This window comes from Selaginella moellendorffii, unplaced genomic scaffold, assembly GCF_000143415.4.
Source record: "Selaginella moellendorffii unplaced genomic scaffold, v1.0 SELMOscaffold_14, whole genome shotgun sequence".
NCBI classification, from domain to species: Eukaryota; Viridiplantae; Streptophyta; class Lycopodiopsida; order Selaginellales; family Selaginellaceae; genus Selaginella; species Selaginella moellendorffii.
The window spans coordinates 382526-398244 of record NW_003314275.1 but is presented as its reverse complement, the minus strand read 5'-3'; the positions used below and the strand labels follow the sequence as shown (position 1 = coordinate 398244).

At 46.4% G+C, this 15719-nt stretch overlaps 3 protein-coding genes across 3 annotated transcripts; all 3 read right to left on the bottom strand.

Annotated features, from left to right (window-relative positions):
- Positions 1–2996: 2996 nt before the first annotated feature.
- On the bottom strand, positions 2997–6614 carry LOC112346402 (U-box domain-containing protein 13-like). Its single transcript, XM_024675318.1, has 5 exons — positions 5917–6614; positions 5575–5841; positions 5408–5518; positions 3254–5185; positions 2997–3175 (listed from the first exon to the last, which is right to left on the bottom strand). Exons 2-5 carry the CDS (start codon positions 5836–5838, stop codon positions 3092–3094), a joined length of 2391 nt encoding a protein of 796 aa, XP_024531086.1. The 5' UTR covers positions 5839–5841; positions 5917–6614; the 3' UTR covers positions 2997–3091.
- A 3420-nt stretch (positions 6615–10034) lies between these two features.
- LOC9646442 (AP-5 complex subunit mu) lies at positions 10035–12987 on the bottom strand. The gene is made up of 10 exons (XM_002970146.2): positions 12914–12987; positions 12730–12849; positions 12357–12674; positions 11994–12304; positions 11074–11933; positions 10959–11015; positions 10857–10904; positions 10724–10797; positions 10572–10649; positions 10035–10515 (listed from the first exon to the last, which is right to left on the bottom strand). The coding sequence occupies exons 1-8, from the start codon at positions 12973–12975 to the stop codon at positions 10732–10734; spliced, it is 1842 nt and encodes a 613-aa protein (XP_002970192.1). The 5' UTR covers positions 12976–12987; the 3' UTR covers positions 10035–10515; positions 10572–10649; positions 10724–10731.
- On the bottom strand, positions 12988–15677 carry LOC9646441 (zeta-carotene desaturase, chloroplastic/chromoplastic). The gene is made up of 14 exons (XM_002970145.2): positions 15636–15677; positions 15303–15579; positions 15108–15232; positions 14916–15050; positions 14799–14871; positions 14674–14747; positions 14509–14613; positions 14206–14450; positions 14063–14150; positions 13954–13996; positions 13738–13894; positions 13556–13684; positions 13267–13504; positions 12988–13190 (listed from the first exon to the last, which is right to left on the bottom strand). Exons 2-14 carry the CDS (start codon positions 15475–15477, stop codon positions 13017–13019), a joined length of 1761 nt encoding a protein of 586 aa, XP_002970191.1. The 5' UTR covers positions 15478–15579; positions 15636–15677; the 3' UTR covers positions 12988–13016.
- Between the last annotated feature and the right edge of the window lie 42 nt (positions 15678–15719).

Below are 15719 nucleotides of genomic sequence, written 5' to 3'. Positions count from 1 at the left end.
AAATGAGCAAATTTAAACACTTTTTATAAATAGCATTTGGGACCAAAATGAGATTAACACAAAGGGCATGATAGCGAGAGTGTTTAGCAAACACAGTAATGTATCATCCAGCAATATTGAGAGACTAGTCTTAATATGCAAGGGTTTTTGTCAAGCCAGTGCAAAGACAAAGCAAAAGAGAATTAAGAGCTAGGCCAAGTATGCTCAACTAAAAACACATAGGAGTTTCTACTTTATGTCCATTTGGCTAAATACAGATGCTAAGCCTAATAAATTAACACTTGAACAAAAGGGGCTGATAAAAGGAACCAGCAATACCGACCTCCTGCTGTCATGGCAGTAAGGAAAGAATATTTGAAAGCACTAACTTTCGATACCCGAAGTCACATTCGCGACAAATGTTGTTTTATTATGACATGGCAATATATTGAATCTTAATTGTCACTTTCGGTAATTACAACTTACTATTAGAGACAAGTGGCTATAAGGTTCAAGAAGTTAAAAACTAGCACATAATTAATACGTAACTTTATTTTATATAGGTAGCTTGCCATATATAATAATGGCAAATGTATGCAGGTATGCAAACAGGCCTTTTATAATATTACCTTTCAATCTCAAAAATATATATGGTTTTGACTCTTTGATTCTTCTATATTATATATACTACACACTTATACTCTTTGCAAAGATACAATATATCAAAAGGAATAGGATATATAAAAAAAGCTTATTTTCTTTATTAGATTACAAAAGTCATGGAAAGCTTCATGAAGTGTATTTGTTAGTGCTTTCCATTTGCTATCTATTCCTTCTTTACTCTTGCTTTAGCTTGTTATTTCAGAAGTAATATGAGCATTTTTAACAATAATGACAGTGGTCTCCACATTCCCAAATAAATAATAAGGACCAGAAGTGTAATATCAAGATTATGGTAGTGAAACAAAATTAATGCTCACAAGTTTTTTATCTTTCTTGCTTCCCATCTATATAAAACCCTAAAGAATGAATAATTGAATTAATGTTTCGAGTTATTTATATATTTTTGGTTAATTGTTGAAATGTCAAAATGCCAAAGTGTATAATAAAAATTTGAAGTTCAAGCGAACTTCAATATTCCCATTTTTAATTGGGCCCAAAAAAACCCAAAAAATTCTTTAGGTTCCGATGAACTTTCTGGGAATGGGCATCGATCGCCTGCGAGGAATTGGTCGTGGAAGTGATGAGATCCACACACTCGGATTCTAATTCTAGAAACTACTCAATAAGTATTTTATTATATTAGAAATTAGAAGTTTTCTCTATAAATAGATTCAAAAAATAGAAATGTCTTTGAACCATTGATAATTAAATTTATGAATTTCAAGTTTACCAAAGAACAACATTTTTCTGACATGATATTTCCTTATAAAACTTATGGTTGACTATGTTAACTAGTAATGACTTGAGCTGAAATGAGCTCAACTCAAGTTTAGACCATCCCTAATTGATAGAATACCCATATCCTCACATTAGACCACCGATATACTAAAATAGTGCTAAACTCCATTTAACTCTATTTTATATATTAGTCTTGGCATTAGAATGTTAAATGCTCAGGATTATTTTTATGTCACTCCGTGCTTATGTCCCTTTACTCCATAGGCTTTACACTTGGGAGTTCTTCTATATTTCAATTCCTTTACTTCTTAGTTGTATGCTTGGTAGTTTGGCTCCATCCATTCCTTTTGACTCAGAAAATCAAGAGTGGGAGTGGAACTCTCAAAGATATGCTTAAAGAACTAATACAAAACAATTGATAAGTGAGTCTTTGGAAAGGGACAAAAAAAGAATAAACACATGGCGACACGTGAAAATATCAAGACAAAGTTGGAGACTAAATTAGAGATTGAGTTTGAAATCAAGTTTAGCACCAATTCCCAAATCAAGTTCAAGACTAAATCTAAGTCCAAATCCCAATACCAATCCGAGGTGAAAGTCTAAAGTAATCATCTCCTAGGGGTTTGGTAAGTCCTTCCAAAATAGTAGAGGGAAAACTCTAGTGGAACTAATATGGCCAAGGAAGGCTAGTGTGATCGAAGAAGAAAATAAAAAAAAATCATGATAAAAAAAATTCAAAATAAAAACAAATAAACATAATTTTTTATCTAAAACTACCATAATGAAAATTATTAAATTTCTTACCACCAGAAAATTACTATATTAAAAATCATAAAGGACACTATACTGTAAACTAATGATCATATTATATAGTGAAACAATACACAAAACTTCACAGAATATTTAAAAAACTATTACATAACTATTTAAAACCTATACAATAGAACTATAAAAATAACTAGATTGTTAGATAGAACTTGATTAATTGTTAGACAAGTGCTTATTTTAAGGGGATAAGCACTTATTAGAAGGGATGTGAAGAGAAGATAAAGTTTATGACTAAGGTGATAGAACTTTCTTAGTACTTAGACAAAGGTGACAATATAAGGATTATTCAGATTCTACCAAAACATACAAGTTTACTTTCGCAACCTTTATTTGTATTACAAGAATCTCCATATGTTTTCATAATGCACATTTTACTACACTATATTAAAGTTGATACAAAAGAAAAACTAAAATGGTAGATGAAAAACTTTTTATAGCTGTACAATTGAATAGAAGAAGAAAAATAATTTGCTGTGGCTTGTGCTACAATAAGAACACCTGTTTATATTTTAAATAATATTTAATATTTAATATACAATTTAATCTAGCAAGATAACACAACAAAAGAGGTTCTAGCTTATTTTATTTGACAACAATTTATATTGTTTCTGTCTTTAATCACACTACTTAACATAAAACAATTACCGAATTTTGTCATTAGGACCTCCCTCTTTATGAAAGAAAACAGATAGTAAGGTTCTAGATAAAGTCTTATACTACTTTTTGCACTCTGATTAATCTCATTTTATATCAACTGTTAAATAAAGCTAAAGCAAGCTACCAAAATATTAATAAAAATTAATGATTTAAACCATGATATTAGTTACAAATTTACATTATATAACAAGAATAAAAGTACATAGAAAACTTTGGGAAAGAGGATTCACACGTCAAAACTGTTGTGGCCTGACCGAGATCCAAAGGTTGCATGCCTTTGCTCCCGAAAATGCCTCAGCAAAGCCATTGCCTGCATCCACCTAAATCAGTTCCTCTCCAAAAAAAACAAGAAAGAAAGAAAAGGAAGAGAAATACGTATATCACGAACCTTTTCTTTGGCTCGGGGCGTTCCAGTTTGTGAGAGGGCGTGTAGCGGTGGTATAGCCCCTTCCTGGAGGACCATGGACCGGTGACGCGTGCTGTTGGTGCACAAATGGAGAAGTGCTGCCGCAGCATTCTCCTTACCACGGGCAGTACCCGCCTCGACCACCTCCACCAGCGCTGGAATACCGCCATCATCTCCAATCGCAACACGCCCCTCCGGACATGTCATCAGGTTGGCCAACACCGCGACCGCCTTGTCCACCATGCCGCTGGTCGGATCTCTGACCAGGTTGACCAGGGCCTTGACCGCACCGGCGTTGACTATCCTCGACTTGTTCTCCGACAGGACCGACAAGTTGAAGAGCGCGGTGGCGGCATCCTTTTGACCGCGCAGGCTGCCGTTGACGAGGAGGTCAACCAGCGGCTGGATGGCCCCCGAGGCGCCGATGACCGGCTTGTTCTCGTCTAGAACCGAGAGACTGAAGAGCGCGGCGGCGGAGTTCTCCCTGGCGGTGGAAGTGCCGCTCTTGAGAACCTCCACCAGCGGCGCCACCGCCCCCGCTGCCACGATCTCCGACTTGTTGGCATTGTTGATGGAGAGGTTGAGCAGCGCGGTCACAGCGTTCTCCTGGAGCTTCTTCTCTTTGGATGTGATGAGATCCACCAGCAGCGGGATGGCCCCGGCCCCGGCGATGAGGACGCGGTTCTCGGTATCGTACTTTGCGAGGAGGCGGAGCTCCTCGGCCGCCGCCAGCTCCAGCTCGGGGTTCCCGGACACGAGATCCTCCACCGAGTTCTCGATCAGGACGCGCAGCGCGCCGTCGGTGATGCTACGAGCTGCCCGGCGAGCCGCAGCCGCGTTGGTGGCCGCCGCGGACGAGAGTGGCGATCTCCGGGAACTCCTCCGCTGCTGCTGCTGTCTCATCCCGTACGATGGGCTCCCGAGATCGCCGGAAGCATCGCTGTTGTACGGAGAGTAGTCGCTCAAGTTGATGGACGTGTCGAGAGCTCTGGGAGTGGCCACCTGCGGATCGTCTGCATGGCCACCCTCGGAGGATCCGCTGGATCCCGACGGCGACGCTCGGAGCTTCCGCAGCCTGTGATCTTCCAAGATCCCGGGAGGAGAAGTGCCAGTAGCAGTCGGAGAAGCGCGGTGATTTCCTCCAGCAGGCACGAACGACCAGTATTCGCATCGGTTCGTTCGATCCGCGTAGTCGTGACAGTGACCAGCGAAAGAGTGCGATCGCACTGTGCAAGCCCGCACCTCCCGGTCGCGCGCTGGAGTTTCCGGTGCGTGATCGCCATCGCTGTTGTGACTGTTCTTGGAGAGTCTCTTGAGCAGCACGGAGGAGGAGGAGAGCTTGGCGGGAGCTGGGACCGGCGCGCTGTTGGCCTCGCACCAGTTCGTGATGAGAGCCTTGACGGTGTAGTTCGGGATGAGATTGGTGTGCGAGAGGATCTGCCGCGTCTTTGGACACGTCGTGTTGCCTTGATCGATCCACTGCTGGATATAAGCTCGCTCGTAAGTCTGGCCCGAGGCGATGATCACCGGATCGCCCATGAGTTCCAGCGACAAGGGGCAGCGAAAGTCTGTGGGAGCAGCCAGGAGTCCGGAAGCTCGGGCCTCGGATCCCTCCGGCGAGCACTTGACCATTTGCATGAGAAGAGAGATGATCCTCTCGAAGAACTCCTCCTCGGACTTGCGCTTGGCGAGGCGGGCTTTCTTCTTGACGGCCTCGAGCGCGTCCAGCTCCCGCGAGAGCGCCTCGTCGGACGCGATGTCGAGCTTGTCGAAGAGCTTGGCCAGCTTGTCGGGGCGGACTTGGTGCTCGTCTCGCATCTCCGCGAGTAGCAGCTCGATCTGGGTCATGAGCATTTGATCCGAGATGTCGGGGTGGAACTTTGTTCTTCGCAGCTGCTCCAGCGCCAGCATTGCCTGATCAAAAGAGAAAAACCATCAGTCATCCTCGAAACGAGCTCGCCACCTTGCGAATACACGAAGAAAAAAGAAGGATTTTGCGAGGAGCTCCTCTCCTCGAGCGGAGTAAAATAAGAGGCAAAGCTCTTTGGAAGACTCTCACCTTTGTTCCACTATAGGCCTAGAACTAGAAACCTTTGTTTTCTCTCCAAGAAAGAAGAACTAAAGTGAGGAGCTTGCCTGTGCTTGGGCGTGGTCCGAGAATCCATCCATGGACATGCTACGCAAAGCCTCGTCCAGCATTGTGGCAATCTCGTGGAACCAATTCGCAATCTCCTCGCAACACACCACCTGGAGAGAACGAAGAACCCTAAAAAACTTGAGAACCAAGAAATCTAGAGCAGTACCTGGAACACTCGGCTGTTCCTAGCAGCGGCGCCGCCATCCAGCAGCAGCTCCTTGGCCTTGATCAGCGCGAGCTCCAGCAGCAGCAGCGGCGACGAATCCAGCGCCTTCCACTCCTCCACAATGGGAATCAGCAACCCCAGGCACTGTGCCAGGGATTGCCAGTCGCCGCGCGGCCGCGATTTCTTTCCCCCATCACCGCCGCCGACCAGGATGAGCATCTGGATCAGCTGCGACACATTGGCGAGCACCGCACTGGGATCCATCCTCTGTTGCCGCACGGACGCAAAGGGGAAAGTCAATCCATCAGTCCATAGCTCGCGAATAGATCCAAGGCCACTTACCCAGCTCCAGCTCCAGCTCTAGCGAGAGAGATCGAGAGGAAGAGAAGAGAAATGGGAGAGGGCTGCCACAAATTCCGCAAGAATCCGTGGGGAAGATTACATTTTGATGATAGCAGCGCCACCAACACGCAATCTCCTCCGCCACTGCTGCCGATCGCTCGAACCGATCGATCAAACGCAAAGGAGGAGGAGATAGCGAAAATGCGAAGCCTAGGATCAGATGGAAGGGATTCGCGGGGCTTTTTAGAAGATGGGATGAGAGCTCACTGTCGCTGGGCTGGCGGCTAGCTATCCTAGAGAAGAAGAGCTGGATTCGCGAGAGACAAAGGACGCGCCGGCTCGCGCTCGAGGGGAAAGAAAGAGAGAGAAGGGAGGAGAGAGAAGAGACAGGAGAGAGAGAGAGACGAGACCACTCCAACGGGAGAGCTCTTCTAGCGCGTGGTGGGATTCCTCCTCGATTTGTGGTCCAAAGGTCGATCCAGGAGTGGAGAGGAGAGAGAGAGCGAGGAGAGGACCCAGGAAAAACCCAATCCAATCCCACAAACCCGGGAGGCAATGGGAATTAGCAACGCGCCATCGCTACACGCAAAATTGGCGATTGATCAAGAGAGAGAAGAGAGCTTTGTAAAGCAAAATCGGAGGAAATGGATGGATCTGTTGCGAGAATCGGGCCACAAGTCTCAGTCACCGACCCACACAGCAGCAAAGCAGCAAAAAAAAGGGGAAAAAAACCACTCTTTTTTATCCTCGCTTTCTTCCATCGCCCGTCAGCGCTGCACCCACATTCTATCTGTCGGAGACGAAGACGAAGACGGAATATTCTACGCCGGCGGGCATATTCTACCTGGGGCACACGTGGCAGGGGCGGAGTTTAAATGCGCCACATCCTGTCAGGCTATATTTGGCCACCGGCAACAGATGGTATATTCCTCGGACAGTTATAGGGGGCATATTCGCGACCGATGCATTTTTAGGGCTTTTGTTTCCTTGCAGCAACACGTTAACGTTTTAAATAGGCCATGCCTCCGTTTGAATGCACATGGAAGAAAAAACTTTGCAGTACGAATTGGGAGAAAATTAGGGTTTGTGAATTTCCGCCGTACTCGCATCCACCGACACACACTACACTGCACACGTACGCCCCAAGAACATGGCAACATGTCACGCCCTAATTTTCTCGCCCCGCCACCTTTCTTTTGGAATCTTATTTTGTGATGTGTTGTGGGTCATTGTTCTCTTTCTCGAAAATTAGTTTTCTTTTTCCACTTGCATTGCTTTGGGTCCACAAACTTAAGCGTGATAGATCTCTAGCGAATGATTTGTTGTTTTGTTTTTTTTTTTTTTTTGGGTGACGTCCTCAACTTGATCGATAAAGCTTTCCGGATGCGATCTTCCTGGAGCAAGAATAATGGCTGCTTGCAAGCACAATCTCTCATGTGTTGTTGAGGATGGAAATAATGGAGCTGCAGCTTGGCAAAGTTGATCCTTTTACAAAACTCCATCGGTAAGATCAATCAGGCATGGCAAAGTTTTATTCCCTGGGCTGGGCGCGCAGGACGAGTTTGACCACAACACAACTTACAATGCAACTTACAATGCTTCCTCGAGATGAGATCACTCAATCAATCAAATCCTTTAACATTGAATGCCAAAGATTTGCCTCAGAATTGGGTATACCGCTTTCCATTTTTTGTTACAAACTCCCTCCGGGAGAAAATTTCTTGGACCACCAGTGTTCCCCCAACGACTGTTTCACGCAGCCGGAGCCCCAGTGTCCTGAACAAGATGGAACACTCAGTGACCGCACTGTAACATCGATGGGGATCGCAATCTTTTACTTTTGTTAGAGAAAAACGCGTGAGAAAACAAAAAAGTTTGGGGAGAATCTTATCGCTAGTCAACAAAGTGTTAGCTCAAACGCACTATAAGCATCGAGAAACAAAGATGGAGCTTACCTTTGAAGGTTTCAAGGACCCGCGGATTTGATTCATGATCTTTTCACTATTTCGAGTGGAACGCTCTATTGTCTTCGTTGACAATGTTTAAATGTCTAAGTGCGTAGAATTCCCCAAAGCTGCGCAGTCAAGACGTGTTGAGCACAAAACCTCGAGAAATATCAAACGCTTACTTGGAGCTGAAAGACATAGCTTTGCTCGTCAAGCTCGATCTGGAAACACGGTGCCAAAGGGAAACAAAACGGTGCTTTCCAAGTTAGAGAGGTGTAGCTTTACAAGTCCATGACCATCAAACTGTACACTGCTTCATTCATGTCGCTAAACACTGCGGCTGCAAAATCGCCGAGCAAACCCAGGCAAATCCATATCTGCGGTACCTCTTACACGCATTCACAATGCGGCCAAACCTGTCACCTCCACCGCTGAGCACACCCATTTTGTGGCAGACTGGGCAGTGTCGGCGTCCAAGTGTGTCGTCAGTCCCAAAGGAGTGATTGTTATCTGTGATAACAAGAGTTTAGCGTATAACAAGTTTGCTTAAAACACTCACATATCCAGCGTCCAGAGAACCTCTGTCAAGCTCGGGGTCATCTTCTCCAGACTCTCGCTCCGAGACCTGTTTGTTTCAACAAAAGCCGCCAAATAGCGCAGTGAGACTTATGACTGAAAACACTCTAGAAGAAAAAAGTACCTCCAGCTGAAAGAGTTGCTTCTGTGGCGATGGTTGCTGCGTACCATTCTCGGGACCGGCTACTGTTTCAACTTCCACGGTTTTTGACGGAAAGTTTGCCTTCCTCGCTGCCCCCTGACATGGACCTCGTGAGAGTCACGTTGAGGAAAGCATTCAAAGAATTAAGCCCACATACCGCGGCGGAGGCAGCTAGTCCGATTTGAGCGAGTTGAACACCCATGCCTGGCTCTCTCCCTCGCATATAGCTCGCAATTCGCCTTTGCGTGGACACCGCTCGCCATTGGCTCCCAAGCCTTGAGTTGCCTTGACTTGTGACTTTGAAGCCCTGCGAGAAGGATACATTACTGTTTAGCAAACACGAACATGGAGATGGAGGAAAACACCTTGTTGTGCTCGACATCGGTTGGAATATCAATGTTGAAAAAGCATCCAGCGGGAAATTTTCCTTGCTGGATGTCTTGCAGCGCGGCATGTATAAGCGGGATCACAGCTCCGGCCGCCAGCCTAAAGTCCTCCTCTTTACATTTGCCTCTGACCCTGTGCCGTACAATCACGTAAGAGACGAGAAAAAGAAGACAAAGAAAACACGAGAACACGCAGGCATACCAATCGTATGATATAGAAAGAGAAGGAACTCCCCAAATGCAAGCCTCTCGAGCTGCTGCTACTGTTCCAGAGTAGATGCTGGCGACAGAAAAATTAAAAAAACTTTAGTCGAGAGAGAAAAAAAGAAAAAGAAAAAGAAAAAGAAAGATAGAAGACTCACATGTGCAATCCACAATTGGAGCCCTTGTTGATTCCACTAATAACCTGAGAAAAAAGAAAAAAGAAAAGAAAAGAACCATGGAAGTTGAACTAAGATGATGAAGATAGTAGAGTTTTATCATACCAAATCTGGCTTGGACCATGGAAAGAGGGCTCCAGATAAGCCCAGCGAGACGCAATCGACAGGAGTGCCTGAAAGAAAGAAAAAATATCCAAGAAGAAAGAAAAACTTGTAAAGCTTTCGAAAAGAAAGAAGCAAAGAGAAGGTAGTAACTTACCTCCGACTTCGTGCGAGGCAGAAGTTCCAGGGATTTCCACAGCCCCAACCTCGAGCACGCCTCGCGCAGTGATTCCATGCCCCGTGCCCGACTTGTCCCTGGACGATCGCTCGCTCGCTCGCTCAATCGATCGGAAAAAGAAAAGCGAAAGCACTTACGAGTCTGGAGCACACACATTGACATTGCATCGTCCACCGCGAACGAGCGCCTGGACGAGCGCTCCAAGCCCTGGCGCCGCGATCCCATCGTCGTTCGTGATGAGCACCCGCGGCCTCGCATCGGGAGTAGCCGCGTCTCCTCCATTCTCGGATGGAGTGCCGGGCAGCGCATCCTTGAGGCCCGCCACGAAATTGGGCATGGCGGAGCTCATCCAGGAGAGAACCAAGAACAAGAAAACCTAGAGCTTCTTTTTCTCGCCTTTTTCCCCTCTTTTAAGAAAACTCTCGGCCGGATGGATTATAGTCAACACACACACTGGCCTCATCACACAAGAATGTCCATAGCTAGTAGCGCTTGTACGTAGAAACGCTCGCGGCCAGGGGGCGTTCGTACGTAGACATCGGGCGTTCGTACGTAGACAAAGGGCGTTTGTACGTAGAAACGCCCGTGGTAAAGGCTACGGTGTCAAAATCAAGCTTCCCTGCCAGACACAATCACCCCACATGGTTGATTGGATTTTCTCTATCAGAGTTCCTCTTGTTCGTGTTGTTTGTGATATACCATGATGGCGAAACGTTGGATTTATAGTCCCATCCAATGCCATTCATTCTCTCTGCTCAGGAGGGGCGAGAGAGAGAGAATTGAGCGATGGAGCGAGCGAGCGAGCGACGATTGCTGCGATCATAAATTGGAGTGGAGATTCGAGTGTCGTTGTTGGGCTCTAAAACTCGCGGCTGTTTGGTAGCTTTCACTGTTTTAACGACAAAATAAACGCATTGCTCAGTATACCACAGTTTCTGTGCTTACCAAACTTTGCTACTTGTCAGCTCCAGCTCCAGCTCCACCAGACAGAACTTTGCTGCTCAAATTCGCGCAAGCCACGCACTGCAGGGAGAATTCCGTATGGAGCTACGTTAGAAAAACAAGAAAAAATTAAAAGAACTCCGGCTCTGTCATACCTTTCTTTCTAGGCTGGAGCAACATGTGGATATCTTCCCAAGGAGTTCCAAAATATGTACTCTCCAGATATTATCTGTACCCAAAGCCGGAGAAAGTGATAAGTTTTGGTCGATCACAGATAACGATTCGCACCTGGGAAGAAACTTCGCAAGGGACTTTAGCAGTGGGATATATCGCTACCTGGAAAGACAGCTCTTAGCACGGAAGATAAAATGGAAATGAAGGTAAGCTTGCCGTTTTAGTGTCGATAGACACTCCTGACATTGTCCCACCGACGAGTTTTAGAGACGCCTGTATTTAAAAAGAAATCGGTTAGAGAATATCTAACGAGCTCAGTTTTCATAAATACCTTGGCGTAGCTGTAGGCTTCCCAGCAAAACGGATCCTCCCACTTCGCAGCTACAAGATTCATGTCTGCCTTGTCCATCTTGTTCTCGTTGCCACAGTCAATCTCGTCGTCATCAGAGAATCCAACTGTGTCTCTCTGGTTCGTGTCCACGGCCCTGGGGGCAAACTTGACAGTTCCAGAGTACGTCACCTCCATGCTCTTCGAGATTGTGCTGCGATGCCCCGCAAGGATTTTCCATTCAATGGAGTGGTCCGTATTAGACACAGTCCCCATCGAAGGAGCTCCATCCAGCGCAGCTATTGTCCTCCTGTGGAACGGTATGCTCAAGGAGCACTGCTCCATGACTATCGGGCCCTTGTAGCCTTCCAAAAGCTTCATCCGGAACAAGAAAGCGCCCTCGTCGTCAGAAACCATGGAGAGCTGATAGAATCCTTGGAGAGGTGGCCGGAATGCTGGCGTTGCCATGTACTTGGCCAGCACAAAGTTCCCAAGAGGTGGCGAGAAAGTGATTGTCTGCTTATCCGGTCCATGATCGAGAGCTTGAGCACAAGGATGGAATGTTACTCCGTCGATCTCACCCGAGCTTGGACACGAGAGCTGGACGTTTACGTCTGGTAGACCTTCCAAGTCTGCTCGACACAGCAGCTGGCCCTTGAGCGTGATAACATCAGCAACGTCGTCCCTGTCGTACAAGGCAGCCGTGACCACCTCGTGAAGAGCGAACACGAGTTTCTGCTTGGACTTGAAAAGGTATGGCTTCCAAGCTGGTTGCTTCTGATCCTGTGGTGGTATATCTTGCGCAGAGAAGCCATTTGCCTTGATGGCGTTGATGGTTATGGGATTAAGATCAAGAGGAGTGCCTGGAAACCAAAGATGTTATAAAAGAAATAAAACGATGGAACTAACTTTCGCAAACTTACCGAAAGGCATGGCACTTGTGATGAAACCGAGCAACGCTTCCTTGTCCGAAGCTTTGAGGATTCCCTTGGTGGTGGTCGACCCGAGTATTCCCGCAGGAGCAGCGCCAGTAACACCAGCGGCTATCGCAGTGGCCGCCGCAGCCACAGGAGCAGCAACTGGTTTGGCTCGAGCAGTGATGCTCGCTATTCCAATGCCTCCGGTTATACTGTCCAGCAGTCCCCCCATCGTCGACGAAGGATTGATGTTGATCTCTGGCTCTAAAGCTTCTCCAACTATCAAGTCTCCCAAAGTTTGCGCGACACAAAAAGCTCTGGATCAGTAGCCAAGTCAGAAGTAAAGATTCATGGCAAAGAAAAACTTACCCCGTGATGGATGGAAGATCCAAAAGCAACGACGAAAGAGAATTATGCCCGTTCGCAACAGGCCCTCCACAGTCGGCTCGCCAGCAAAGATTTTCATACGTTGCCAGATGATGCGGTTCCACGGACGGAAGAACCAAAATGTGGAAAGGTCCTCGGATGTGAAACACGATCGGCCACAAGAGATATAACTCGCCACTTTCATCCGGTTTTGGGATCTGGAGGCTGATGATCGAGCGAGTGATCGGATCATCCACCCAAGAGTCGGAGCCAGGCTGGGAATAATCCTCACGAGTAGCAAGTCCTCGAAACGAGCCTTCTCTAAACCAACAAACAAACAATCAAAGTGCCAGATCGAGAAAGAAGAAAAATCTACCTCTCTTTCCTCTCTACAAACGATTGAATGAGCTGCGCATCGGAAGGTAGCGAGTAGCAGATGCCATCGCCGTGCTTCGATCGCGCATTCTTCCATTTCTTCTCCACGGTGGGGAAGCGCCTAAGCCAAGAACGGCGATGCCGGATCGGATCGATGGAGGATGAAACGAGAAAAATGCGATTACCTGGAGAAGACGACATGGCGGTGCTGGTTGAGAATCCAGAGCGCTCGAATGCTGCATCCCATCGAGCTCTTCCCTAAAACCCTAGAAATTTAAAACTTGGTATTTAAACAAATGTGAGTGGAGACTCGTCCTTGCTCTTGCTCAAAGACGAACCATTCTCGACACTCTCTTCTTCTTCCTCTGGATTTAATCCTTTCAAAAACGATCCTTTCTCGCAAATCCGAGCTGCTGCTTGCCTTCCAGACAGCGTCGCGCCTTCCATACTATCGATGTAATCCTGAAATCAAACGGCCATCGATCCATCACTGCTCAAGAAAAGAGAAAGACCAAAGAAAGAACAAGGAACAACTTACTTGTTTAGTGTAAGATCCAGCCAAGAAAAAATTGGAGATCGGGGTCGCCTGGTCGGGCCTGAAAGCGTCCATGCCCGGAGCTTCTCGGTACAGCGATTGTCCGATTTTCACCACGGAAGACCAAGTAACTTTTAGCTCCCGAGATGATGGGAACAAGTCAGTCACTTGCTCATGAACTTTGCTCACGATCTTGTCGTTCGAGAGCGGCATGTAAGGATCCGCTGGTGTCAAAACCATCCTGAAATGTTCACAAAACAATGAGCTCGGGATTGGAGGTGAATCGACTTACTGAAGAAGAGATCCTTCACCGGGCTTGTAGTAATCGACTGGCGAAGTTAGTGCAAGATCAGCAAAACATGAGAAGTCTGCGTCTGCCGAGTAGAGCAGATTGTCAAGTCCAGTCGCTTGGTTGAGTTGTCTGAAAGAAAGGAGTAAAGATTTACACAAACAGTATGAAGAAGACTTTCCAACCTTGAAAGCTCGATATCTCGCATTTCAGTCACCCAGCCATTAAATCGTAGTTGCACGGTGATCACTGGCACTCCTACGAGATTGTATATCTTGTCAAAAAACTCGTACTCCCGCCATTGTTCTGGCAAAAGCTTTTTGATTCCAGGAACATCACAAGCTGTGCACACAAGAAGATAAAGCCACTTCAAAAAGAAACTACGAGTTTGTGCTTCCCACCTGCGACGTAAGCATCAGCCTTGATAACTTCTCTTTCGCCTGCCTGAAACCGATAAAAATAAAACCTATGACTTCTCCTTCCGGAAGAAAAAAGAGGAGAGCAAGTCACCTTCGTCATCACGAGTCCAGTCACAAAGGTCTCGCCGTCCAGAGTGTAGTCGTGAAGAATTTCTCGACATCCCCATCGCAAGTGAAACCTGCAAGCTTGAATGAGTATTGCGTGAATCATCTAAAAGTTTCACATCTCGTTACCTTCCACCTCTACTCGTTATGTAGTCGCGGATGGGAGCGTGCAGCCGAAGATCCGGAGCCCCGTTCAACATTCTAAGAAGCGAGGCATTTGTTTTGGTAGCAAAAAGAGCAAAAATGGTGAGCATGCAGCGAGCGCTGATGTCGTCACAGTCGAGAAATCCCAGAGCGTAGGCAATTGGATCCCACATTCGAGTGATACTTTCTCGTGTTCCTCCGTGGGACATGAACCACTTTGAGAAGCTGACCTGATGACAATTATTAGCTGTAGACTTTTGTTGAAAATCTAGAACTCGACTACGTTACCTTGTCTAAGTTTCTGATAGTCCGCATTGCACCATCGGGATCAATGAGAGCTTGCACAACCGGACTTGTTGCAAGAGCAAAAGCGTTGGCCGTTTTGTCAAGAGCCTGGACAAAATGATAAAGTTTCAAATCCTTCGCCACAGACGAAATCAGATTTCCACTTACGTTGAGCTGATTTGTCGTGAGAAAAGCTTTGATTCCATGCAAAGGAGCGCCGACAGGAAATCGAAAATCCAGCTCTGAAAACAAATCGACGAGTGAGCTAGAGGCGACGAAATTACCGCACACACCTCCAGTTAAGCCTCCTTTGTTGATGAAGGTATGGATATGATCTTTGAGAAGAAGATTCTCATCCGCTCCAACCTGAAAAGATACTATCACTGCTTGTAAATCTTTAAAAAGCAAACCTTTGACATGAGACGATAGAGATTGCAATAGCAACCAAAAAAGACATGCAATCCCATCTCGATGTGGTTCCCGTTCTTGTCTTGGTATGATCCAACCTTTCCACCGATGAACGACCTGGTATCATAAATATCAACCTGACAAAACAAAAACAAAACTTGAGAGGATTTTCCAGACATGCTGACCGGTTTTACCTCGTGTCCTTGATCGAGGAGTTCAACAGCGGTGGACATTCCAGCTAGACCCGCACCAACAATTGCAACTTTGAGCTTGGGTCCAGTGTAGCTCTCAGGCTCGGGAGGGAAAAGGCCTTTTGGAGCTGCAGAGAAAAATCAAACACAAGATGAGCCACAAGAACGAGCACTAACTTGAGAAGTGGCTCACTATACCTCCTTTGCCCATATCAGAAACCATGGCTTCCAACGAGCATGAGACTCGCAATCTTCGCACCTTGGCCAATTTCCCATTTTGCAAGCAGCCCACAAACTCCTTATCCATTCTCTTGCTGCGCCTCCAGCATCTTTCGAAGGGAGCGCTCGGCGCAGCGGCTTGAAGAATGGCCATTTCCTCTTTTGCTACTACTCCACGCCTTACAGCCCAAGAGGCCTAGGACTTGGCCAGAATTTTCATCGCGCTCCTCTCAAGAGGACAAAGCCGCTGGATGTTCTGGAGCATAGCATCTGAATAAGGAATCAACACATAAAATAGTAAACAGTGCTTACCGGCCACTTTCAAGCATCACGCTTGAAAGTCCTTTCCACTAGTGGGCACTACTATGTTTCTTAAAACTTTTCTCCTATTCTTCG

Bases quoted from the DNA above. Each gene is read 5' to 3' on its own strand.
- LOC112346402 (XM_024675318.1), bottom strand. From the start codon at position 5,838: ATGGATCCCAGTGCGGTGCTCGCCAATGTGTCGCAGCTGATCCAGATG. The intron at 5,519-5,574 runs GTACTGCTCTAG...CGTTCTCTCCAG, and splicing joins GGAACAGCCGAGTGTTCCAG to GTGGTGTGTTGCGAGGAGAT. The intron at 3,176-3,253 runs GTTCGTGATATA...AGGTGGATGCAG, and splicing joins CGCCCCGAGCCAAAGAAAAG to GCAATGGCTTTGCTGAGGCA.
- LOC9646442 (XM_002970146.2), bottom strand. From the start codon at position 12,975: ATGGGATGCAGCATTCGAGCGCTCTGGATTCTCAACCAGCACCGCCAT. The intron at 11,934-11,993 runs GTAAGTTTGCGA...TTTGGTTTCCAG, and splicing joins CACAAGTGCCATGCCTTTCG to GCACTCCTCTTGATCTTAAT. The intron at 10,798-10,856 runs GTGCGAATCGTT...CTTTGGGTACAG, and splicing joins CTTGCGAAGTTTCTTCCCAG to ATAATATCTGGAGAGTACAT.
- LOC9646441 (XM_002970145.2), bottom strand. From the start codon at position 15,477: ATGGCCATTCTTCAAGCCGCTGCGCCGAGCGCTCCCTTCGAAAGATGC. The intron at 14,151-14,205 runs GTAACGAGATGT...TCAAGCTTGCAG, and splicing joins ATAACGAGTAGAGGTGGAAG to GTTTCACTTGCGATGGGGAT. The intron at 13,895-13,953 runs GTGGGAAGCACA...TTGTGTGCACAG, and splicing joins GGCTGATGCTTACGTCGCAG to CTTGTGATGTTCCTGGAATC.